Below are 26,375 nucleotides of genomic sequence, written 5' to 3' on the forward strand. Positions count from 1 at the left end.
CTTTGCAGGCCAGATGGGAGTGGCAAGAAATATTCAAAGTGATGAATGCCAAGAACCTACAACCAAGATTACTTTATCCAGCAAAGCTATCATTCAGAATTGAAGGTCAGATAAAGAGCTTCACAGATAAGGAAAAGCTAAAGGAGTTCATCACCACCAAACCAGTATTATATGAAATGCTGAAAGGTATCCTTTAAGAAGAGGAAGAAGAAGAAAAAGGTAAAGATACAAATTATGAACAACAAATACATATCTATCAACAAGTGAATCTAAAAATCAAGTGAATAAATAATCTGATGAACAGAATAAACTGGTGATTATAATAGAATCAGGGGCATAGAAAGGGAGTGGACTGACTATTATGGGGGGGAAAGGGGTGTGGGGGATGCGGGAAGAGACTAGACAAAAATCATGCACCTATGGATGAGGACGGGAGGGGGGGGGGTGAAGGCGGAGGAGGGGGGGGGAATCCGGGTGGAGGGGAGCTATGGGGGGAAAAAGAGGAACAACTGTAATAATCTGAACAATAATGATTTAATTTAAAAAAAGAAAAGAAAAAAAGAAACCAGGACTGGGGACTCGGGATAGAGCTCAGAAGGCAGATACCCCAAGTTTCCTGGGCTGAGTCATTTTCTCATGTACAGGAGGACATCTTTCCCATATAGACATTTGCCTTGCCTGGTGGGAAGACAGTTGACACACCCTATTGGAAAACACCTTTCCCAGAGGCCACTTAAGAGATTAATAATAACAATTAGCCTGCAGGGAGAAGTAACTGCCCCACCCTATTGAAAAAACTCTCACCACACCTGAGGATGATTGCCTGGGGGGCAATTCAAGTCAGAATCCTATCAGTCTGTAGGCAAACTCAGTCTCTGGAGACTTTGAGTCTGCCTGATCTAATTAGTCAGAAACAGCCTTTAACACTGTCCTGAACTAGAGATTGAGAGGTGTAGAGGATCTACTTAATACATAGTCACAAACCCAAATAGCCAAAATAAGGAGACAAAGAAATAACCCCCAAATGAAAGAGCAAGAGAATTCTCCAGAAGAAGAGATAAATGAAGCAGAGATAAGAAATTTATCTGAAACAAAGTTGAGAGTAATGATGGTAAAGATGCTCAATAGCATGGAAAAAAGATATAGTGACTATGAAAAAAATAACAGTCTGAGATAAAGAATGACATCGCACAAATAAAGAACACATTGGAAGGAATACACAGCCGATTAGGGGAAGCTGAGAATCAAATCAGTGCATTAGAAGACAGAGTTGAAAATATCACTCAATCAGAGAAACAAACAGAAAAAAACAGAAGGACAGCTTAAGGTAGCTGTGGAACGTAATAATATTAGAACAGCAGGTGTGCCTGAAGAGGCAAAAAGGGAGAAAGGAATAGAGAATGTGTTTGAAGAAATGATGGCAGAAAACTTCCCCAACCTGATAAAGGAAAAAGTCACACAAGTTCAGGAGGCACAGAGAACCCCAAGCAAGAAGAACCCAAACAGGCCCACCCCCAGACACATCATAATTAAAATGCCAAAAATTAAAGACAAAGAGAGAATCTTAAAGTCAGCAAGAGAAAAGAAAACTATTACCTACAAGTTCCCATAAGGCTGACACCTGATTTCTTATTAGGAACTCTACAGGCCAGAAGGGAATTGTATGAAATACTCAAGGTAATGGAAAACAAGGATCTGATACCAGGATTACTATATCCAGCAAGGCTATCATCCTAAACAGATGGTCAAATAAAGAGCTTCCCAGACCAAAAAAAAAAAAAAAAAAAGCTAAAGAAGTACATCACCACCAAGCCAGGATTACAAGAAATGCTAAAGGGACTGCTGTAATGAGAAGAAGAAACAGAGATAAACCTAGCCATACAGAATTAAAATGGCAATCAATAAGTACCTATCAATAATAACCCAAATGTAAATGGATTAAATGCTTTGTAGCTTAATGGATACAAAAACATGACCCAACTATATACTGTCTACAAGAGACCCACCTCAAAACAAAAGACACACAGAGGATGAGAGTGAAGGGATAAAAATGCTTGCGACCCAAAAATGCTTGTGCATACTGGTTGAAAATCGCTGGTTTAGTGTGGTAAGGAACGGTCATATCAGTGAATTTCATGTGCATGGGCCCATTGGTGTACTACATTTGCTGTGAAGCAATTTCTCTGATAAGAACTAATGCTATGTGCAATACTATGACAGTAAATGAAGCATACTGAAAGTATACAGATGGTGTGTACACAGAAGGGTAAAGTGTCACTTCCAGTGAGTATAAAGTGTTGCACCTTCCATAATGGAAATATTTCATCTAATCAGTGTGCCACAGGAAACTGGCTAATTACCCCAAGGAACGATGCCATATCAAGGGCTCAGTGTTGGTCTATGTTTTGGCAAAGTGGCCATTCAGCAGTCGACAGTAGCTGAGCTGATGAATAACCTCCAACTTTGCTGGATGGCCACTTTGTTCATGAGCAAGGAGAGCAGTGGCTGGGGAAAAAGCCTGGCTGACTCCAAAGAACTAGTCACTTTGCCTGTATGATTGTTAAGAGTCTTCTTTGCTGAGATTGCTTTCAGGTGAGCATCCATATGGACACAAATATATACACACTTGGTGTGCATTTGGGGGTGGGTGGTTTGACCTCTTCTCCAGACTTTCTTGTCACCAATTTTCTAACCATGTTCTTTCCAAATTCCTGACCATCCAGTCAAATATCAGTCACTGCCCATCTGTAGATCTGTACCTCTGATCATCTTTCCTTCCAGGCACAATCTACAACCATGTATGCTGCTTGAGATTCTGTCCCATGGAAGGATTTATCTTCATGCCTGTCCTTCAGGGCCACTCCTGAGTGAGGCCAATGTCTATATGGAATTTCTTATAGGTCACACTTTGAACTTCACTTCTGAGATCTGCTAGGTCTTGACTTTGACCAATAAAATGAAGAATAACTGATGCTGTATGACTTACAAGACAAGGTCTTAAGAAGCCTTGCAACTTCTACTTTTTCTCTCTTTGGTATTTTGAAACTCCATGCTGTGAAAAAACTCAAACTGAAAGTATATGTGGAGATAGAGTCCCAGCCAACACAGATGTTCCAACATTCCAAGCTCAGCTGGTCTGGCAGCTGACTATAGGCACATATGCAATACCAGCAGAAGTTCCTTGTCAACCCATAGAAAACAGTCGTTGCTTTAAGTTTGGGGTGGTTTAATTCAGTAATCCACATATTTAGAAGATACTATCCAAATTTTAAACCATCATAATTTTTTGATATTCAATTTTGGGTTTTACTTCAAGGAAATTATATCTTCCTTGCAGAAATAATATCTATGTTGATAGTGATTGTACCTTCTTCCACAGGCAGTTAAAATGGGGCTTCAAATTGTCCTGTTGGTACTATGGATTTACTTCAATTTGAATTTATTTGATTTGACTTAACATAAGCAAACTAAGACGGGGGGCAGTTTACCAAGAGTTATTAGGGTTTTTGGGGGGGATAGGACATGACGAGTGCATTACCAAAGAAACAGTTTTCAAAAATTGAAGAATTTTTTGGAATTGTTTGACTAAATTTGTGCCAACATGAAAAATAGACAGGGTTTGTAAATCAGTGGAATTACTTAACAGGAATGAAGAGGATTCTATAATGATGATAATAGATAATATTTATTGAGTGCTTTCTTGTGACAAAGATTGTTCTAAGTGCATTACAGATATTAACACGCCGAAACCGGTTTGGCTCAGTGGATAGAGCGTCGGCCTGCGGACTGAAAGGTCCCGGGTTCGATTCCGGTCAAGGGCATGTATCTGGGTTGCGGGCACATCCCCATTGGGAGATGTGCAGGAGGCAGCTGATCGATGTTTCTCTCTCATCGATGTTTCTAACTCTCTATCTCTGTCCCTTCCTCTCTGTAAAAAATCAATAAAATATATTTTAAAAAAACAACAAATATTAACAGATTGATTTTTCACCAACCTGTAGATAGTTACTATCATTACCATATTTTAGATAAGCTGAGGTTAAGCAATTTGTCCAGGGTCACACAGCTAGCAACTACTAACAGTTGAACCGGACAATAGTATGCCAGAGTCAATGTTCTTAATCACTAGCTTGTATTTTGTCTTTCTCCTATATTACTCTGGAGTATACAGAAGTGACCCAACCAAAGTTCTAGATATTTTATTTATAGCTGTTAGTAATACAATTACAAACTTAAGGCTAAAACTTGTTGTGAGAATAATACCAACATTGTATGGCTTGTCAAAGGAAACCCTGGATGGATCATATATCTAAAATCTAGTTTACATATATAAAATCTATTTTATAGTTTTTACTCCTTTTGCCCAGTTTTGACCATAAAATTTTATGTTTGAACCTTTAGAATATCGCTATTTTCCAATACTTTAAAAGTCTGATTGATATAAGAAGACAAGGAGAACCACGTCACATAATAAGATGTATTAATCCTAAAGAGGTAAGGACATTATTTATTGATACAGCACTTTCCCCTCTTAAAATTGTGTGGCTACTTTATAAATTCAATGTGATTATATTTGTTCCTTTTACAAACATTTTTAATGAAGTATTGTACACATCTAAAAAATTCATTATACATAAATGTATAATGTATAACCATCATACTTCAAACCAGTGCCTTCAGTTGCTCTGCAATTCACTGCCAACTTCCTTTCTTCCCCTATTTTGAATTCTAATATTGTACGTTAGTTTTCTGTTTTTAAACTATATATCAATAAAATCCTATAGTGTACTTTTGTATCTAGCTTTGTTCATTCAACATTATCTTTGTGTAGCTAAATTTCATTCACTTTGTTAAAAATAATGGAAGTACTCTGTTTTATTAATATACTAGAGGCCCGGTGCACAAAAATTTGTGCACTCAGGGTGGTCCCTCAGCCTGGCCTGTGCCCTCTTGCAATCTGGGACCCCTCGAGGGATGTCCACCAGCTGGCTTAGGCCAGCTCCCTGGGGGATTGGGCCTAAGCTGGCAGTCAGACATCCCTCTGGCAGCCCGGGAGACCTCGGGGGAGGTCCACTTGCCAGCGGGGAGCAGGCCTAAGCTGTAGTTTGACATCCTTAGCACTGCTGAGGAGGCAGGAGAGGCTCCTGCCACCACCGCTGCACTGGCAGCCGTCAGCCTGGCTTGTGGCTGAGCAGAGCTCCCCCTGTGGGAGCGCACTGACCATCTGGGGGCAGCTCCTGCATTGAGCGTCTGCCCCTGGTGGTCAGTGTGTGTCATAGTGACCAGTCATTCCCAGTCGTTCTGCTGTTAGGGTCAATTTGCATATTACCCTTTTATTATACAGGATAGAGGCCTGGTGCATGGGTGGGGGCCAGCTGGTTTGCCTGAAGGGTGTCCCGGATCAAGGTGGGGGTCCCGCTTGGGTGCCTGGCCAGTCTGGGTGAGAGGCTGAGGGCCGTTTTCAGACTGGCCACACCCCCTTCAGGGTGGGGGTCCCCACTGGGGTGCCTGGCCAGCCTGGGTGAGGGGTTGATGGCTGTTTGCAGGCTGGCCACAGGCTCTTCAGGTTGGGGGTCCCTGCTGGGGTGCCTCGCCAGTCTGGGTGATGGGCTGATGGCTGTTTTCAGGCTGGCCAAGCCCCCCAGCGGGGACCCTCACCCATGAGGGTGTGGCCATCCTGGGTGAGGGGCTGATGGCTGTTTGCAGGCTGGCCACAGCCCCCAGTCACCCATGCTCCCAGTGGCGGGTGGCTGGAAGCAGGTATCTGGGACTTATTTATCTTCTATAATTGAAACTTTGTTGCCTTTAGTGGAGGCTACAGCCGGCTAGGGTAGGCGGGAAGTTTGGCTTCCTCCATCGCCGGGGTAACCAAGCCTCCTGCTTGCTCCAGCTCCATGGCCTCCGGCCGCCATCTTTGATGGCTTAATTTGCATATAGTCACTCTGATTGGCTTGTGAGTGTGGCTCATGGGCGTGGCTTAGGAGTGTGGTGGAGGTATGGTCAATTTGCATGCTTCTCTTTTATTAGGTAAGATTGCTACTCATTCTACAGTTGATTGACATTTGGATTTTTTTTTTAAATTGGGGTTATTATAAAGATTGCTTCTGAGATTATTCTTATTTTTGTCTCCTGATGCACATATGTATGAATTTCTTTTGATTTCTACTCCACCTGGAAATGGAATTGCTGGGTGACAAGATATACCAAACTGTTTTCCAAAGTTGAACTAATTTGTATTCATCGTCAGAGGTCTTTTGGAATTCTTGGTGCTCTACACCCTCACCAGCACTCAATATTGTCAGTTTTTAAATTTGCATTTCCCTGGTTACTAATTAAGTTGAGCATCTTTTTGAGGAGTTCAGGTCCTGGTAAAAATCCTATGTGACTTTTCAGGCCTGATTCCAGGCAGTTACAAAGGCTAACTGGCCTCGGGAAAGAAACCATACTTGGCACACAGCCAGAGTATTATAGCCTCTGAAGGGAGATGCACTAAAGGACTCAAGCCCCCTGGTGGGGCCTGCTTTTGGTACTTACACTGCTACCAAAGTATCTTCATTCCTAAGTCTCTTTTTCTGAAGCCTTGGGCAGAGGTATTCAGGTACCTTTGCAGATACCTTCTTATAGGAGAATTCTTGAAGACATTTTCCCCACTCTGACTCAGTCCCTCCTTCATCAATACCACCCCATCCCCACCCTCACCACACACACATGTACACTTCAGAGTCTATTAAACAGCCAGAGCCTTTTGTTCTGGACACCCTCAACAGTGAGAGGACACCCACATATTCGCTGATGCACCTGACTCTCTACCACTGGGAAGTTTCATGGGGAAAAATGGAACAAGTGAGATGTTGCTTCTTTCAGTTTTAGACACATTAACTCTTGCTTATATTATTGGGGAAAATAATGAAAAGCTTCCTTTTCTGCCTTGGCTACTGTGGCTCAGTTGGTTGGGCATCCCGTACACCAAAATGTTTAGGGTTTGATTTCTGGTCAGGCCCCAGGTTGCATGCTCAATCCCCAGTATGGGGCATGCGGGAGACAAGTGCTTAATATTTCATTCTCACATCAATGTTTCTCCCTCTCTCCTTCTCTTTTCCTCTCTTTCTAAAAAAAATCAATTAAAAAAGAGAAAATATTCTTGAAATAGACATTGGCTGAACTATATTGCAAATACCACTAATAGTACATTTTTGTAGTGTGTCTTACTATACTTTTTTATATTTAAAAATATTGGGATTTTTTATTGTATTGTATTGAATATTTAGATCAATTTGAGGAAAACTGACATTTTAATATTGAGAGCTCCAACCCATGATTGTGGGAAACATGGAGATGTGCTGCCCAAATTCTTCTTTATAAGAGGATTTTATGCAGTCACAGGGAGTGCCACCAGCAGACAGCCCCCAGCTGTGAGCATCTTCAGTTTCTATTTTACCTGCAGAGAACTGTTACCCAAGGTCAACTATTTCTAAGGCAGTTGGCATCCAGTGACTGAGCAGTATGGGGGAACGACAGGGGGAGGGGAATGGGGAAAGGAATGTAAAGACCAATCTGAGGTAGAACAACTCCGTTGGGCAATATTCACTTTAGAGCTCCCAGCAAGATTGGCCCAGGTGTTGAGGGGTCTGCATTGCAGTTCAAATCCTTCCTTTCCCTGGCTTTCATAGGTGTTTATTCCTAATAAACATGTGACACACAAATTTCATATCAGCATCTTCTTCCAGAAACCCCAATCTGCCATGTTATTTAGCTCTTCTATACTTTCTCTCAATAATGCTGTATTGTTTTCTGTATAGAGGAGTTGAATATCATTTGTTAGCTTTATATCTTGCATTTTCATGCAGCAATAATGGTAATTAGAAAACTTTAGATGGACATGCTCCCAGGAACAAACTGGAATTACACTAAAATACAGAAAAACTTCCTGAATAATCAATGGAAAACTCACAGGAGAGAACACTGATACCCGAGGACCAAAAGTAGAGACCACATAGAGACTGATAGGAGGGGCAGAGGTGTGAAAGAGCTGGCCAGGCACCCACAGACAACAACTGAAGTCCCGAAGAGATATCTCAGCTGTGGGGGGAAGGGGGTGCCACTGAGAACTCTGGGACCTAATCCCCAAGCTGGGCCCCCAGCAGAGAGCACCAAAACTGAGAAGGGTACCCACATAACATCTGGCTGTGAAAAGCAGCGGGATGCTGTCTGCCAGGGAGTGAGAGCTGAAAATCCAGGCATCCTGTTAAGAGGCCAATGCACAAAATTCCCTGTGGAGCTACCCACCTTGTGCTCAGGCAGAGGAAGGGTGAAGTGGACTGGAACTATGAGAGTAGAAGCCAGGACTGGGGACTCAGGGAATAGAGCTCAGAAGGCAGACACCCCAAGTTTCCTGGGCTGAGTCATTTTCTCATGTACAGGAGGACATCTTTCCCACATAAACATTTGCCTTGCCTGGGGGAAAGACAGTTGACATACCCTATTGGAAAACACCTTGCCACTTAAGAGATTAAAAATAACAACTAGCCTGCAGGGAGAAGCAACTGCCCCACCCTATTGAAAAACTCTTGCCACACCTGAGGATGATTGCCTGGGGTGGGGCGGGGGCAATTCAAGTCAGAATCCTATCAATCTGTAGGCAAAGTCAGTCTCTGGAGACTTTGAGTCTTTGCCTGATCTAATTAGTCAGAGACAGCCTTTAACACTGTCCTGCACTAGAGATTGAGAGGTGTAGAGGATCTACCTAATACATAGTTACAAACCCAAACAGAAAGCTAAAATGAGGAGACAAAGAAACAACCCCCAAATGAAAGAGCAAGAGAATTCTCCAGAAGAAGAGATAAATGAAGCAGAGTTAAGAAATGTATCTAAAACAAAGTTCAGAGTAATGATGGTAAAGGTGCTCAACAGTATGAAAAAGGTATCTCTCTATATAAAACCCTAACATGCAAATAGACCAAATGGCGGAACAGCTGAACAACTGGTAGCTATGATATGTGCTGACCACCAGGGGGTGTGCGCAGGACATGCTGGGTAGTGGCAGAGCATGGAATATGGTGGGCATCGGCCACGGTAGGATGGTGGAGCAGGTGAGTGGGGGCACCAGAATAAGGCAGGTCACTGGTGCTGTCATCAGGGCTAGCCTCTAGTGGTTACTGAAAATTCTTTGATCCCATGCACCACAGTCCTGCTGAGTGCTCTCACCATCTGCTGGCACTAGCCCCACTCGCACACACAGATGGTGCTGGAACCACTGCTCACACCCACTGGCTGCACCCAGCGCCAGTCCAGATCACTCTGGCTTCACCACCTCCCCCTGCTCCTGAGGGGCAATTTGGGCAGCAGCCGCTGTTTGCACCCACTGACAGCACTGGCCCCACTCAGACCCACTGCTGGCACCGGCCCCAATTGTTCCATGCCATCAATGAGTGCAAGTGGGACCATCGCCATCAGCACATGGGAGTGGCGGTGACAGAAGCGGGGTTGCGAGCAAACGGGACTGGGGCCCATGGTGGAAGGGGCCAGGTGGGCACGGAGGATGGGCCAAGACCAGCCCCTGTGCCCATAACAACCTTGCGGTTCACAGTTCCTTTAAAGGTGCATGAATTCGTACACTGGGCCCCTAGTAGTAACTATAAAAAAAAAAAAAAGAACAGTCTGAGTGAGATAAAGAATGACATAAAACAAACAAAGAACACATTGGAAGGAATACACAGCAGATTAGGCAAAGCTGAGGATCAAATCAGTGCATGAGAAGACAGAGTTGAAAATATCACTCAATCAGAGAACCAAAAAGAAAAAACAATTGTAAAACAGAAGAACAGCTTAAGGGAGCTGTGGAACAATGTGAAACATAACAATATTAGAATAGCAGGTGTGCCTAAAGAGGCAGAAAGGGAGAAAGGAATAGAGAATGTGTTTGAAGAAATAATGACAGAAAACTTCCCTAACCTGGTAAAGGAAAAAATCACACAAGTTCAAGAGACACAGAGAACCCCAAGCAAGAAGAACCCAAACAGGCCCACACCCAGACACATCATAATTAAAATGCCAAAAATTAAAGACGAAGAGAGAATCTTAAAGGCATCGAGAGAGAAAAGAAACCTGTTACCTACAAAGAAGTTCCCATAAGGCTGACACCTGATTTCTTATCAGAAACTCTACAGGCCAGATGAAAAGGTATGAAGTACTCAAGGTAATGGGAAGCAGACCTGAGACCAAGATTACTATATCCAGCAAGGCTATCATTCAAAACAGACAGTCAAATAGACCCAAAAAAAGGCTAAGGAGTACATCATCACCAAGCCAGGATTACAAGAAATGCTAAAGGGACTGCTGTAATGAGAAGAAGAAACAGAGAGATAAACCTAGCCATACAGGATTAAAATGGCAATAAGTACCTATCAATAATAACCCTAAATGTAAATGGATTAAATGCTCCAATCAAAAGGCGTAGAGTAGCTGAATGGATACAAAAACATGACCCAAATAGATGCTGTCTACAAGAGACACATCTCAGAACAAAAGACACACAGAGGCCAAAATCGGTTTGGCTCAATGGATAGAGCGTCAGCCTGTGGACTGAAAGGTCCCAGGTTCGGTTCCAGTCAAGGGCATGTACCTGGGTTGCGGGCACATCCCCAGTGGGAGATGTGCAGGAGGCAGCTGATCGATGTTTCTCTCTCATCGATGTTTCTAACTCTCTATCTCTCTCCCCTCTCTGTAAAAAAATCAATAAAAAATATATATATTTAAAAAAAAAAAAAAGACACACAGAGGATGAGAGTGAAGGGATGGAAAAAATTTTCCATGCAAATGGAAAAGAGAAAAGCTGAAGTAGCAAGACTCATATCCGATGAAATAGACTTTAAAATGAAGCCTATCACAAGAGACAACGAAGGTCACCACATAATACTAAAGGGATCAATCCAACAAAATATAACCCTGGTAAACATATGTGCACCCAAAATAGGAGCATCTAAATATATAAAAAAAAAATTTCTAGAGGACTTTAACAGAGAGATCGACAACAATACAGTGATAGTAGGGCACTTTAACACCCCTCTGACTTCACTGGATAGATCTTCCAGACAGAAACTTAACAACAAAATAGAGAGACTAAAGGACACACTGGATCAGATGAATTTAATTGACATTTATGAACATTTCACTCCAATACAGCAGAATATACATTCTTCTCATGTGCACATGGAACAATCACAAAAATAGACCACATGTTAAGGCACAAAACAAGTCTGTACAAGTTCAAGAAGATTGAAATCATATCAAGCATCTTCTCAGATCACAGTGGAATGAAATTAGATATCAACTACAGTAAAAACACCCCAAAACATTCAAACACATGGAGGCTAAATAGCATGTTATTAAATAATGAATGGGTTACCAATGAGATCAAGAAATAAATAAAAAAATTCCTGGAAAGAAATGAAAATGAACACACAACAACCCAAAATTTCTGGGATACAGCAAAAGCAGTCCTGAGAGGGAAATTCATAGCACTACAGGCATACCTCAAAAAAAAATCAGCAATAAACTATTAAACCCTACAACTTAAAGAACTAGAAAGAGAACAAGAAAACCCCAGAGTAAGTAGAAGGAAGGAAATAATGAAGATTAGAGAAGAAATAAATAGCATAGAGACTAAAAATAAAAAAAAAATCAATGAAACCAAGAGCTGGTTCTTTGAAAGGATAAAATTTGATAAACCAGAGGGAACCAAGATGGCGGTGTAGGGAGTGGACCTGTGCATGCTCCTCTCTCACAGCATCATTGAAACGACCAACTATGAGGCAAGCAACCACCACTCAGAACCATGGGGAAGTTGGCCCAGTGGGAGATCTACAACTGGAAGAAAAGAAAGAAGCACAGTGAGACTGAGTGGGAGCTACGGAGGCACCAAAAACAGAGGTACGCAGTCACACGCCAGGCGGGCTGCAAATGGATTCGCGGTTTTTTTTCAATCGGAAGCGGTTACAAACCCTCGAATCCTCTGGGCTTGCTCGGGGCGGGTCTCTGAGGCCCCAGATCCCACTGGGAGAGGCGGCCACGGCCTTGCAGTGGTCGGAGAGCCAGGGAAGCTCTGACGCGCAGCTGCTCGTCGGCACTGAGGGACAAGAAGTCCTGGTGTCCCGGGGAGGCGAGGGGCGCGGAGACGCCGCCATCACTGTTTCCTCCACGCTGGCGACTCCCTGAGACCCTGCCCTATCATCCGGGCTGTGCCAGAGGCACAAGAGGGAATGACTGTGCTTTTACAAACTCTCAAATCCACTGAGCTGGTTCGGGCAGGTCTCTGAGGCCCCAGGCCCCAAGGCGAGAGACGGCATGGCCTTCCAGCGGTCAGAAAGCGAGGGAGGCTCTGGCGCGCGGCTGCTCGCCGGCACTGGGGGACGAAAAGTCCTGGTGTCCTGGATAGCCAAGGGGCCACTGAGACTCCGCCCCGGTGACTCCCTGTGACCCTGCCCTACGCAATTTACGTTCCCATCTGGGCTGTGCCAGACTCACAAGTAGAAACGCCTTTGCTTTTGCAAACTTTCAAATCCACTGAGCTGGTTCAGGCGGGATCATGAGGCACCAGACCCTATGGGGGAGAGGCAGCACGACCTTGCAGCCACCAGAAAGCGAGGGAGGCTCTGTCGCACAGCTGCTCGCTGGCACTCGGGGACACAAAGCCCCGGTGGAGAGGCAAGGGGCCGCGGAGACCCAGCCAGTGCTATTTGCTCCGCCAAGGTGACTCCCTGAGACTCAGCCCTAATCAATTTACATCCCCATCCAAGCTGTGCCAGGTGCACAAAAAGACCCACCTGCGCTTTTGCAGCCTAACCCAACAAATTGCAGACTTCAACTGCTCGCAGCCATGGGAGACACACTCAAGAAGCAGACCCAGGAGAACCAGGATGGCGGCTAAGGAAGAGACCTGTGCGTGCTACCTCACACAACAACATCGAAACTACCAACTATCGAACAAACACCTATCATACAGAACCATGGGAAAGTTGGCCCAGTGGAAGCTCTACAACTGGAAGGAGAGAAAGAACATTGAGACTGAGTAGGATGTGCAGAGACACCAAGTACAGAGCCCAACCCAACAAACTGCAGATTTCAACTCCTCGCATAGAAAGAAGAGCATTGAGACTGAGTAGGATGTGCAGAGGCACCAAGTACAGAGCCCATCCCAGCAGGCTGCAGATTTCAGCTCCTTGCAATCGGGGGGCGGAGTCGGGCCCCGGGCAGGCCGGGGCTGGGCCCGCGCTGTTGAACCACTGTACCAGCAGGCGCACAAACATGCCCACCGGTTCCAGTCTCACATGGGGCGCTGGGGGATGGTAGACAGGCAGTCTGTGCACTTGGTGGAGGGCATGATCTGAGCAGGAGTGCTGGATGTTCAGCCACCAGGAACGCCTGGAGATTTTGTCTGGTGGGGAGCTGCCGGCAGGGGACAGAAGACCAAACTTCCTGTTTCCCTGATAAGGCTGGGATGGCCCCGGTGAGGTCGGGACAGCCCCGGTGAGAACGATACAGCCCCGGTGAAGTAGGGACGGCCCCGGTGAGGTTAAAACGGCCCCGGTGAGGTCAGGATGGCCCCGGTGAGGTTGAAACGGCCCCGGTGTGGTAGGGACGGCCCCGGTGAGGTTGAAACTGCCCCGGTGTGGTAGGGACGGCCCCGGTGAGGTTGAAACTGCCCCGGTGTGGTAGGGATGGCCCCGGTGAGGTTGAAACGGCCCTGGTGAGGTCGGGACGGCCCCGGTGAGGTTGAAATGGCCCCCGTGAGGTAGGGACAGCCCTGGTGAGGTTGAAACTGCCCTGGTGAGATGGGGACGGCCCCGGTGAGGTTGAAACGGCCCCGGTGTGGTAGGGACGGCCCCGGGGAGGTTGAAACTGCCCCGGTGTGGTAGGGATGGCCCCGGGGAGGTTGAAACGGCCCTGGTGAGGTAGGGACGGCCCCGGTGAGGTTGAAACGGCCCCCGTGAGGTCGGGATGGCCCCGGCAAGGTTGAAACGGCCCCCGTGAGGTAGGGACGGCCCCGGTGAGGTTGAAACTGCCCCAGTGTGGTAGGGACGGCCCTGGTGAGGTTGAAACGGCCCCCGTGAGGTAGGGACGGCCCCGGTGAGGTTGAAACTGCCCCGGTGTGGTAGGGACGGCCGCAGTGAGGTTGAAACGGCCCCCGTGTGGTCGGGACGGCCCCGGTGAGGTTGAAACTGCCCCGGTGTGGTAGGGACGGCCCCGGTGAGGTTGAAACTGCCCCCCTGAGGTAGGGACGGCCCCGGTGAGGTTGAAACTGCCTCGGTGTGGTAGGGATGGCCCCGGGGAGGTTGAAACGGCCCCCCTGAGGTAGGGACGGCCCCGGTGAGGTTGAAACTGCCCCGGTGTGGTAGGGATGGCCCCGGTGAGGTTGAAATGGCCCCCGTGAGGTAGGGACGGCCCCGGTGAGGTTGAAACTGCCCCGGTGTGGTAGGGACGGCCCCGGTGAGGTTGAAACGGCCCTGGTGAGGTCGGGACGGCCCCGGTGAGGTTGAAATGGCCCTCGTGAGGTAGGGACGGCCCCGGTGAGGCTGTAACGGCCCTGGTGAGGTTCAGACGGCCCTGGTGAGGTTGAGACTACTCCAGTGAGGTTGGGACAGACAAAGGGGACCAGTATAGACTGATGAACAGGAGTAGATACAGAGGCAGAGCAACATTGAACAGACTGTCAAACTACAGTGGGAAGCCTTGGGAGGGTTTGGGGGGGGGGGTTTAAGAGATCAACCGAAGGACTTATATGCATGCATATAAGATTAACCAATGGACACAAGACACGGGGCGGGGGGGGGTGGGGTGGTGGGTAGGGGCCGGGGGAATGTCAAGGGGGGGAAAAAAGGAGACATATGTAATACTCTTTGTAATAGTTTAAGAAATAAAAATTATTAAAAAAAAATTTGATAAACCATTAGCCAGACTCATCAAGAAACAGAGAGGACACAAATAAAATCAGAAATGAAAGTGGAGAAGTACTATAACTACTGACATCACAGAAATACAAAGGATTGTAAGAAACTACTATGAACAACTGTATGCCAACAAGCTGGACAATGTGGATGAAATAGACAAATTCCTAGAAAAACGTAATCTCCCAAAACTGAATCAGGAGGAATCAGAAAACCTGAATAGGCCAAGAACTACTGATGAAATAGAAGCAGTAATCAAAAAATTCCCACCAAACAAAAGCCCAGGTCTGGACAGCTTCACAAGGGAGTTTTACCAAAAATTCAAAGAAGACCTAACCTCTATATTCCTAAAACTATTTCAGAAAACCAAGGGGAAGGAACACTTCCAAACTCTTTTTATGAGACCAGTGTTATCCTAATTCTAATACCAGATAAATACACTACAAAGAAAGAGAATTACTAGCCAATATCCCTGATGAACATAGATGCTAAAATCCTCAACTAAATATTAGCAAATCGGATCCAGCAATATATTAAAAAGATCATACACCAAGACCAAGTGGAATTTATTCCAGAGATGCAAGGCTGGTACAATATTCGCAAATCAATAAATGTGATACATCACATAAACAAATTGAAAGACAAAGATCACATGATCGTATCAATAGATGCAGAGAAAGCATTCACCAAAATCCAACACCCATTTTTGATAAAAACTCTCAGCAAAGTGGGGATAGAGAGGGAGCATATCTCAAGATGATATTGGCCATATATGACAAACATACAGCCAACATCATACTCAATGGACAAAAACTAACACCATTTCCCCTAAGAACAGAAACAAGACAGGTATGCCCACTTTCACCACTCCTGTTTGGCATAGTACTGGAAGTGCTAGCCATAGCAATCAGACAAGAAGAAGAAGTAAAAGGCATTCAAATTGGAAAAGAAGCAGTAAAACTGTCATTATTCCCAGATGACATGATATTGTACATAGAAAACCCTAAAGACTCCATAAAAAAATCTAGACTTAATAAATGAATTCGGCACTGTAGCGGGATACAAAATTAATACCCAGAAATCTATGGCTTTTTTATACACCAATAATGAACTCACAGAAAGAGAAACTAAAAAACAATCACATTGACCATTGCAACAAAAAATTAAGATACCTAGGAATAAACTTAACTAAGGAGGTAAAAGACCTGTTCTCCAAAAACTACAGGACATTGAAAAAAGAGATAGAGGAAGACATAAACAAATGGAAGAATATACTGGGTGCATGGATTGGGAGAATCGACATCATTAAAATGTCCATACTACCCAAAGCAATCTATAGATTTAATGCAATCCCCATTAAGATACTAATGGCATATCTCACAGACCTAGAACCGACTCTCCAAAAATTCATCTGGAACAAAAAAAAGACCCCAAATAGCCACAGCAATCCTGAGAAAAACAAGGTAGGAAGAATCACAATACCAGATATCAAGCTATATTACTAAGCCACAGTTCTCAAAACTGCCTGGTACTGGCACAAGAACAGACATATAAACCAATGGAACTGAACAGAGAACCCAGAAGTCAACCCATGCCATTATGCTCAATTAATATTTGACAAAAAGACAAGAGCATACAATGGAGTCAAGACAGTCTCTTTAATAAATGGTGTTGGGAAAATTGGACAGATACATGCAAAAAAATGAAACTAGATCAACCATGCACAAAAAAACTTAAAATGGATAAAGGACTTAAACTTAAGACAGGAAACCATAAAAATTTTAGAAGAATCCATAGGCAACAAAATATCACAGATACATCATAGCAATATATTTACTGATACATCTCCTAGGACAATGAAAACTAAGGAGAAAATACAGAAATGGGACTACATCAAAATAAAAAGCTTCTGCACAACAAAAGAAACTATCAACAAAACAACAAGAAAGCCACTGCATGGTAGAAGATATTTACCAATGTTATCTCCGATAAGGGTTTAATCTGCAAAATTTACAGGGATCTCCTACAGCTTAACAAAAAGAAGATAAATAATCCAATCAAAAAATGGGTAAAGGACATAAATAGACACTTTTTGAAAGAGACATACAGAAGGCCAGGAGACATATGAAAACATGCTCAAAATCACTAATCATCTGAGAGATGCAAATCAAAACGACAGTGAGGTACCATCTCACACCTGTCAGAATGGCTACCATCAAAAAATCAACAAATGCCAGAACTGGTTTGGCTCAGTGGATAGAGCGTCGGCCTGCGGACTGAAAGGTCCCAGGTTCGATTCCGGTCAAGGGCATGTACCTTGGTTGCGGGCACATCCCCAGTAGGGGGCGTGCAGGAGGCGTCTGATCGATGTTTCTCTCTCATCGATGTTTCTAACTCTCTATCCCTCACCTTTCCTCTCGGTAAAAAATCAATAAAATATATTTTTTAAAAAATCAACAAATGACAAGTGCTGGTGAGGATGTGGAGAAAAGGGAACCCCAGTATACTGCTGGTAGGAATGCAAACTGGTGCAGCCACTGTGGAAAACAGTATGGAGTTCCCTCAAAAAATTAAAAACAGAACTCCCATTTGACCCAGTAATCCCACTTCTAGGAATACTGTATATCCCAAGAAATCAGAAACACCAATCAGAAAGGATATATGCACACCTATGTCCATAGCAACACAATTAATAATAGTTAAGATTTGTAAGCAGCCTAAGTGCCCATCAGCAGATAAGTGGATTAAAAACAGTGGTTCATCTACACAATGGAATACTACACTGCTATAAAAAAGAAGGAACTCTTATCATTTACAACAGCATAGATGGACCTGGAGAGCATTATGCTAAGCGAAATAAGCCAGTCAGAGAAAGATAAATATCACATGAACTCATTTGTGCAATATAATGAACAACATAAACTGATAAACAAAAATAGAGTCAGAGAAAAAATATTTTAGAATATTATAGAAATAATCCTGTTAATATTTTTTAATACTTTTGTAATTTTATACTATGTTAGTACAGTTTTGGTAATATTATATTTAAAACTAGAGGCCCGGTGCACAAAAATTTGTGCACTCAGGGGGCAGGGGGAGGGGGATCCCCCAGCCCAGCCTGTGCCCTCTTGCAGTCTGGGACCCCTCGGGAGATAACGACCTGCTGGCTTAGGCCTGCTCCCAGGTCGCAGAGGGCAGGCCCAATCCCTAAGTGCAGCCCCTGGTCAGGCTCAGACCAGGGCTGATTGGGGAGTTGGGGCGCCGCCCCGTCATGCACTGAGCAGGGCAGATCAGGGGGTTGGGGCGCTGCACCCTGTCACACGCAGGGCAGGGCCAATGGGGAGGTTATGGCTCTACCCTGTCACACACAGAGCAAGGCCCGTGGAGGGGGGTTGGGGCGCCATCCTCTATCACCCACAGAGCAGGGCCGATCAGGGGGATGGGGCGCCACCGCTGTCACACTCGGGGCAGGGCCGATGGAGAGATTATGGCTCTACCATGTCACACACAGAGCAGGGCCCGTGGGGGCGGGGGGATGGGGGGGTTGGGGCGCTGCACCCTGTCACACACAGAGCAGGGCCAATCAGGGGATTGGGGAGATCCCCCCTATCAGGCACAGAGCAGGGCTCGTGGGGGTGGGGTGGGTTGGGGCGCCGCACCCTGTCACACACAGAGCAGGGCCGATCAGGGGATTGGGGAGCTCCCCCCTATCAGGCACAGAGCAGGTCTCGTGGGGGTGGGGTGGGTTGGGGCACCGCACCCTGTCAAACACAGAGCCCCAGGGCAATCAGGGGATTGGGGAGCTCCCCCCTATCAGGCACAGAACAGGGCGGGGGGTTGGGGCGCCTTTCCCTGTCACAAACAGAGCAGGGCAGATAGGGAGGTTGTGGCCCCGCCCCCTGTCACACACAGAGCTGCAGGTCGATCAGGGGGTTTGGGGGCTGCACCCTGTCATGCTGATCCCGGTGCCGGGAGCCTCGCTGCTCCGCTGATCCCAGTGCTGGGAGGCATATTACCCTCTTACTGTATAGAATAGAGGCCTGGTGCACGGGTGGGGGCTGGCTGGTTTGCCCTGAAGGGTGTCCTGGATCAGGGTGGGGGTCCCCACTGGGGTGCCTGGCCAGTCTGGGTGAGGGGCTGAGGGCTGTTTTCTGGGTGGTGAGTGACTGGAGATCCCAACCACTCCTTGTTTTCTTCTTTTTTTTTTTTATTCTGGGCCAGCTTTAGCTCTGAGGCCTCGCTGCTGAAAACATGGATACAATGTTTCGGTCTGACTGGGTTTCAGTCCGGGTGGTTTCTGGGGTTTTGTTTACCTTCTTATTTGCAACATAGTACATAGTTGCTTAGACTTGCAACTGAGAGGCTGGCAAGTGAGGCGGGGAATGTTGGAGTCCGCAGCAAGCAAGCCTCATGCTCGCTTCAGTGCCTGGCTGCCGGCCGCCATCTTGGCTGACAGTTAATTTGCATATACTCACTGATTAGCCAATGAAAAGGGTAGCAGTCGTACGCTAATTACCATGTTTCTCTTTTATTTGTGTAGATATTTTTTCTTGAAATATTAATGTTTATTGCATGTAATATATTTAAAATCATTTTCTTGAAATATTAATGTTTATTGCATGTAAATGGCTAATTATTTTGTATACTGTAAAAAAATTAAAGTTGACATACAATATTAAAAAAGTAAAGAAAATTTTATTTTCCTATTTTTGCACTAGTATATAAGAAGATAATCCATTTTTGTTAATTAGCTTTGTTCCCAGCAACTTGCTATCCTCATTGAATTCTAGTAATTTGTACATAGATTCTTTCAGATTTTCTACATAAGCAAGCATGCTGTTCTCAACTAATGAGTCTTATTTTTTTCCTTTCCAACCATTACACATTATAGATTTTTTTGTTTTTGCCCTTTACACTAAAGTGACTAAATAGAGCCTTCAATAAGTTGGTGAATAGAAGTAGTAACAACTGTCTCATTCCTGATTTCAAAAGGAAAGGGCTCACATTGCAGCTGGGCTCCCTATGTGCAATCTTGAAATTGTCTAGTAGCTTCCTCTTTCTCCTCTACACCATCTCCACACACACAGCATCTAATTTGAGGTGATATCCTTTTACTTTCAATTAAAACCTACAAGGCAATTTGCAAGCTTGTTGAACTTTTGATATACTTTCTGCATTTTTCCTCCATTTTTGGTACTTTTTCTCTATTTACATTGTCAGGACACAAAACCATCAATACTGTTTTCTCTCCCTAAGAACCGTCATTTATTCTTAATTCTACAGGAAAATATATGTTTGTGGTACCTCTCTAGATATTTGGTTTTTTGAAACTCATTCTTTAGTAGGCACCTCAGGAAGGACTCAGGAGACAGTATTCCCTGAATTTTGTGTGTGTTCATAACAGTATGCCTGTGTCTTCATATTTGAAGGTCAGTATGGTTGCTATAAAATCCTTACCTCAAAATTTATTTCCTTGAGTCGTTTTAATATGTGGTTTCATTGTCCTCTGGCATAACATATTATGTTCAAAGTCTGATGGCAATCTGACATTTTTCCTAAGTGACTTGCTCTCTTTTGCAATTTTTTTCTTTGAGGTCCAATAGTTTAACTAGAATATTGGCTGTTGTAGGTTGATTTTCCTAGATATGAGATATACCTTTCACTATGAAGTTTCAAGTCTGTTTTATTTTTTTTAAAAATTAAATTTAAATGTTTTTATACTTGTTTTGCATCTTGTTTTGGTTTTCATCTTCAGGATTTCCATTCTGAATGCATTGGGTCATCTTTGCCTAATGTGTGTATATGTGCACATCTCTGTCTGTGTGTGCCATTTTCTCTTAAATCACTTTATTTCTTTTTCATTTAAGAATTTTTTATTCTTTGTAACTTGTGTTCATTCATATGTAGGTTCTGTGGTGGTTTTAAAACATGGCCACAGAAAGGCATGATAAAACATTTTAAGGTGAGGGAATCCTATCCTATATAATAAAAGGCTAATATGCAAATTGACCAAACGGCGGAACAACTGGTTGCTATGACATGCACTGACCCCACAGGGGGAGCGCTGCTCAGCCAGAAGTTGGGCTCACAGCTGGCGAGTGCAGCAGCAGTGGCAGTAGTCTCTCCTGCCTCCGCGGCAGCGCTAAGGACCTTGCATGCCGGCTTAGGCCTGCAAGACGATGCAGGCAGGGCTGAGGGACCCCCTACTCCAGCGCATGAATGTCGTGAACCGGGCTTCTAGTCCTACATAATAAAAGCCCAGCCCTGACCGGTTTGGCTCAGTGGATAGAGTGTTGGCCCGTGGACTCAAGGGTCCCGGGTTTGATTTCTGTCAAGGGCATGTAACTTGGTTGTGGGCACATACCCAGTGGGGAGTGTGCAGGAGGCAGCTGATCGATGTTTCTCTCTCATCAATGTTTCTAACTCTCTATCCTTGTCCCTTCCTCTCTGTAAAAAATCAATAAAATATATATTTTTTTAAAAAGCCCAGCAACCGAACAGCAGAACGACCAGTTGACTAGTCGCTATGATGTGCACTGACCATCAGGGGGCAGACACTCAACACAGGAGCTGCCCCCTGGGGTCAGTGCGCTCCCACAGTAGGAGCGCTGCTCAGAGAGTGGGTCTACAACCACACATCTGACCATGATGAGCGGCGCTCCCACAGCGGGCTGATCCCCCCCATCAGTGTACGAATCCATGCACCGGGCCTCTAGTTGTTCTATATCTTGATTGTGCTGGTGGTTATGACTATATCTAATTACCCAAAGTCATCAAGCTGCACAATTATAATGAATGAACTTATTGTCTGCAAATTATACTTTAATGAAGTTGAGAAAATGGACAAAAATAAAAGGAAAGGGCTCAGTATTTCAACATTATATATGAGGTGTGGTTTAGGAATTATTTTTTAAAGAGACCTGTTATCTGATTAAGAAAGTTTTCTTCTATTCTTATTGAGCTAAAAGAGGTGTTTGTTTTTTTTTCAATCCAAAAATGAATGTTAAACTTTATAAAATATTTTTCTGCTTTGAGATATTTTTCTTTTATTTGAATATTAATTCTACTTAGCATTCCTGGGATACACACATTTTGGTGATACTGTCTTTTTTTTCAATTACAGTTTACATTCAGTATTATTCCATATTAGTTTCATATGTATAGCATTGTGGTTAGACAATCATGTACTTCACAGATTAGTAACTCTGGTATTTCAAGTACCAACATGGTCCCATACATAGTTATTACAATATTATTGCTATATTCCCTATACTGTAATTTACATCTCTGTGACTATTCTGTAACTACCAATTTGTACTTTTTAATCTCTTTACCTTTTCACCCAGTGGTCATAATGTCTTATCCTTTTCATTTATTTTATTTTTTTATTGAGTTTATTGGGGGTGACATTAGTTTGCAAAACCATACAGGTTTCAAGTGTACAACTCAGTAAAACATCATCTGTACACTGCATCGTTTGTCCATTGCCCAAAGCAAAGTCTCTTTCCATCCCCATTTGTCTGTCTCTTTGCCCACCTTCACCTATCCCCTAACCCCCTTTCCCTCTGGCTATCACTACACTGTTGTCTGTATCTATGTGTTATTTATATATGTTTTTTGGTTAAATCCTTTACCTTCTTTCATCCAGTCCCCCAACCATCCCCCTACCCCCCAGCAGCTGTCAGTCCATTCCCTGTAGCCATGCCTTTGTTTTTATTTTGTTCATCAGTTTATTTTGTTCATTAAGTTCCATATATAAGTGAAATGATATAGTATTTCTACTTTTTAAATATTACTAAATTTAGTTTGCAAATATTTTGCTTACATTTTTATACCTACATTTATGCAGAACATGTAATTTATTCTCACCTTGTCTGTCAGGTTTTGGTATCAGATGTTGCTGGCATTCTAAAATAAGTTAGAAAATGTTCCTTCTCTATTTATTTTTTTAATTTTTAAACATTGAATGTTGAGAACCAAGATGGGGCGTAAGGTACAGACCTGTGCGTGCTGCCTCCCACAACAACATTGAGACTACCAACTATAAGAGAAACAGTTGTCATTCGGAACCATGGGAAAGCTGGCCCAGTGGAAGCTCTACAACTGGAAGGAAAGAAAGAAGAGCACTGAGACTGAGTAGGTTGTGCAGAGGCTCCAAGAATGGAGGTAGAGAATCGCGAACCAGGCTGGCTGCAACTGGATGCATGGTTTTTTTTCAATCAGAAGGGGATGCGGACTCTCAAATCCACTGAGCGTATTTGGGGTGGGATCCTGAGGTCCCAGACCCCTACAGGGAGAAGCGGGATGGCCTTGCAATGACCCGGAGAGCGAGAGTGACTGTCTCGCGGAGCTGCTCGCTGGCACTTCGGCGACGCGAGTCGCTGAGTCGAGGAGAGGTGAATAGACCCGGAGACGCCATTGCCCTTGGCCCCACCCTGGTGATTCCCGGGGACCCCGCCCTACTCAAATTACATCCCCAACCAAGCTGTGCTAGTGGCACAAAGAGAACCACTGGCACTTTTGCAGCCCAGCCCAGCAGAATGCAGATTTCAACTCCTCGCATACATAAGGGACACAATAAAGAAGCAGAATCAGGTTTGGAGGAAGGCGGAGCCAGACATGGCTGGGCCGGAGACGTGGAACCGCTGTACCAGCAAATGCACAGACAGGCCCACCAGATCCAGTCTCACATGGGACGCTAGGAGACGACAGACAGGCAGTCTATGCACTTGGTAGAAAACGAAATCCAAGCAAGCATACCAGATATTCAGCCACCAGGAATGCCTGGAGATTTTGTCCAGAAAGGAGCCGCCCAACAAAGGACAGAATGCTAAACTTCATATTGCTGAGATGGCCCCCGTGAGGCCGAGGTGGCCCCTGTAGGGCGGAGGCGGCCCCTGTGGGGCTGAGGCAGCCCCTGAGAGCCTGGGATGGCCCCAGTGAGGTTGAGGCGGCCCTGGCGAGGCTGGGACAGCCTCGGTGGGGAGGGACAGCCCCGGTGGGGTTGAGACGCCCTGGTGAGGTTGAAACAGCCCCGGTTGAGGTTGAAACAGCCCCGATGAGGCAGAAATGGCCCCGGTGAGGTTGAGACGGCCCTGGTGAGGCAGAAATGGCCCCGGTGAGGTTGAGATGGCTCCGGTGAGGGTGAGATGGCCCCAGTGAGGTTGAGATGGCCCCGGTGAGGTTGCAGCAGCCCCAGTGAGGTTGAAACGGCCCTGGTGAGGTTGAAATGACCCTGGTGAGGTCGAAACAGCCCCTGTGAGGTCTAGACGGCCCCGGTGAGGCTGAGACGACCCCGGTGAGGTTGAATCGGCCCCGGTGAAGTTGAGACGGCCCCGGTGAGGTTGAGACGGCCCCTGTGAGGCTGAAACAGCCGCGGTGAGGCTGGAATGGCCCATGTGAGGCAGGGACGGCCCCTGTGAGGCTGAGATGGCCCCTGTGAGACTGAGACAGCCCCTGGGAAGTTTATAAAAATACCACATGAACTCAGTCACTTATGGATAATAAGAAACATTATAGACTGATGAACAAAAATGGATACAGAGGCAGAGCAGCATTGAGCAGAATGTCAAACTACAGTGGGAACCCTGGGGAGGGTTGGGGGGAGTAGGATATCAACCGAAGGACTTATGTGCATGCATATGAGAATAACTAATGGACACAAGACACTGGGGGGTGGGGGAAGCCGGGGGAATGTCAAGGGGGAGAAAAAAGGAGACATGTGTAATACTCTTTGTAATACTTTAAGAAATAAAAAAAAAAAATTGAATGTTATTTCTTCCTTAAATGTTTGAAAGGCTTTACCAGTGAAGTTTATCTGTGCCAGAAGTTTTCTTTGTGGGAAGATTTTAAATAACAAATTTAATTTATAGTTATAGGTCTATCCATATTTTATATTTATTCTTGTGATAGTTTTAATAAGTTGTATTTTATAGGAAGTTATTTCATCTAAATTTTCAAATTTATCTACAAATTTATGTTCATATTATCTTCTTAAAATCTTTCTAATGTCTTAAAACTTATAATAATCTTTCTTTATTTTGTTCTTGATAGTGGTTATTTTTCATCTCCTTCTTATTTATTTATATTTTTAATTGAAATATATTTTGTAGGGAGTGGCTATAGGGTTAAGCCTTGGACTGACCTGTTGGCAAAGCCACAAACAAGTCTGAGCTTAGGGGGCACAGCCCTCTTAGCATAATTAGGCTTGACCTTTTGAGCTCCCTAGATCTTATCTGGGTAGCTAATGGGCTCTGGGAGGTGCAGCAAGTGCTGCCAAAACAAGTGAAACTCACAAGAACATTGTAACTATGGTGACCACTACCTTGTTTACCTCTGGCTATAAAATAAAGAGCAGCTTGCCATCTGGATCTCTCTCTGTGGCCTCAGCCAGGCACAGGAAGATCCACCTAGACCCAGCTTATTCTCTCTCTGTCTTTTCTACATCCTTTGCTGCCCACCCCACGACCCAGGCTCACCAAACCCCTGGCTGTGCTGTCACGGCACAATATTTGATATATAAGATTGTGTAAGTTTAAGGTGTTCAACATGTTAATTTTCTACATTTAATAATTATAATATGATTCCATTGTAGTGATAATTAGCACCTCTATCATGTTACATAAATAATCTCTCTTTTAAGTGATTGGCATAGTTGAGTTCTAGTCTCTTAGCAAGCTTGATGGTTATAATACAGTATTGTTTTCTATATTCACTGTACTGTACCTTAGATCTCCAGGGCTTATTTGCTACTCATTGCAAGTTTATACCCTTTAACAATATCTTTCTTCTTCCCTCACCCCTCATCTCATGGTAACCACCATTTTACTCCCTGTTTTTATAAGTTTGGCTTTTTTAGATTCAATATATAAGTGACATCATACAGCACCTGTCTCTCTCTATCTGACTTATCTCACAGTATATTTTCAAGGTCCATACATGTTGTTACAAATAGCAGGATGCTTTTCTTTTCCATAGTTGGATAATATTGCATTATAAATATATGGATTAAGAAAATGTAGCATTGTGCATATGTGTATGTTTGACACACACATATTACCATATTACATCTTTTTTGTCTATTCACTCCTTGATTCATACTTAGGTTGTCTTTTTTATTGAATTTATTGGGGTAACAGTGGTTAATAAAATTATACAGGTTTCAGGTATACAGTTCTATAATACATCATCTATCTATTTTATTGTGTGTTCACCACCCCAAGTCAAGTTTCCTTTCATCACCATTTATCCCCCCCGTAGCCTCTTCTACCTCCCCCCATCCCCATTTAGGCTGTTTTCATGTTACGGCTATTGTGAATAATGCTTCAGTAAACATGTGAATGTATATATCTCTCTTTCTTAACCAATCTCATTGGGTTTTCTCACTTTTATTAGTCTTTTCAAAGAAGCAACTTTCAGCTTTGTTCTTTTCTA

The 26,375-nt window shown here is 44.3% G+C and overlaps 1 protein-coding gene across 1 annotated transcript in view; it reads left to right on the forward strand.

Moving 5' to 3' along the window:
* Positions 1-26,375, forward strand: part of CUNH11orf65 (chromosome unknown C11orf65 homolog) — a 69,948-nt gene that overhangs the window by 12,010 nt on the left and 31,563 nt on the right. The window contains exon 3 of the mRNA XM_070425978.1: positions 4,402-4,494. Coding sequence (XP_070282079.1) covers positions 4,402-4,494 — 93 coding nt within the window. The remainder of the gene's footprint in view (positions 1-4,401; positions 4,495-26,375) is intronic.

Source organism: Myotis yumanensis, unplaced genomic scaffold (genome assembly GCF_028538775.1).
Source record: "Myotis yumanensis isolate MYYU_CA2020_CCGP unplaced genomic scaffold, mMyoYum1.0.hap1 SCAF_10, whole genome shotgun sequence".
Lineage (NCBI taxonomy): Eukaryota > Metazoa > Chordata > Mammalia > Chiroptera > Vespertilionidae > Myotis > Myotis yumanensis.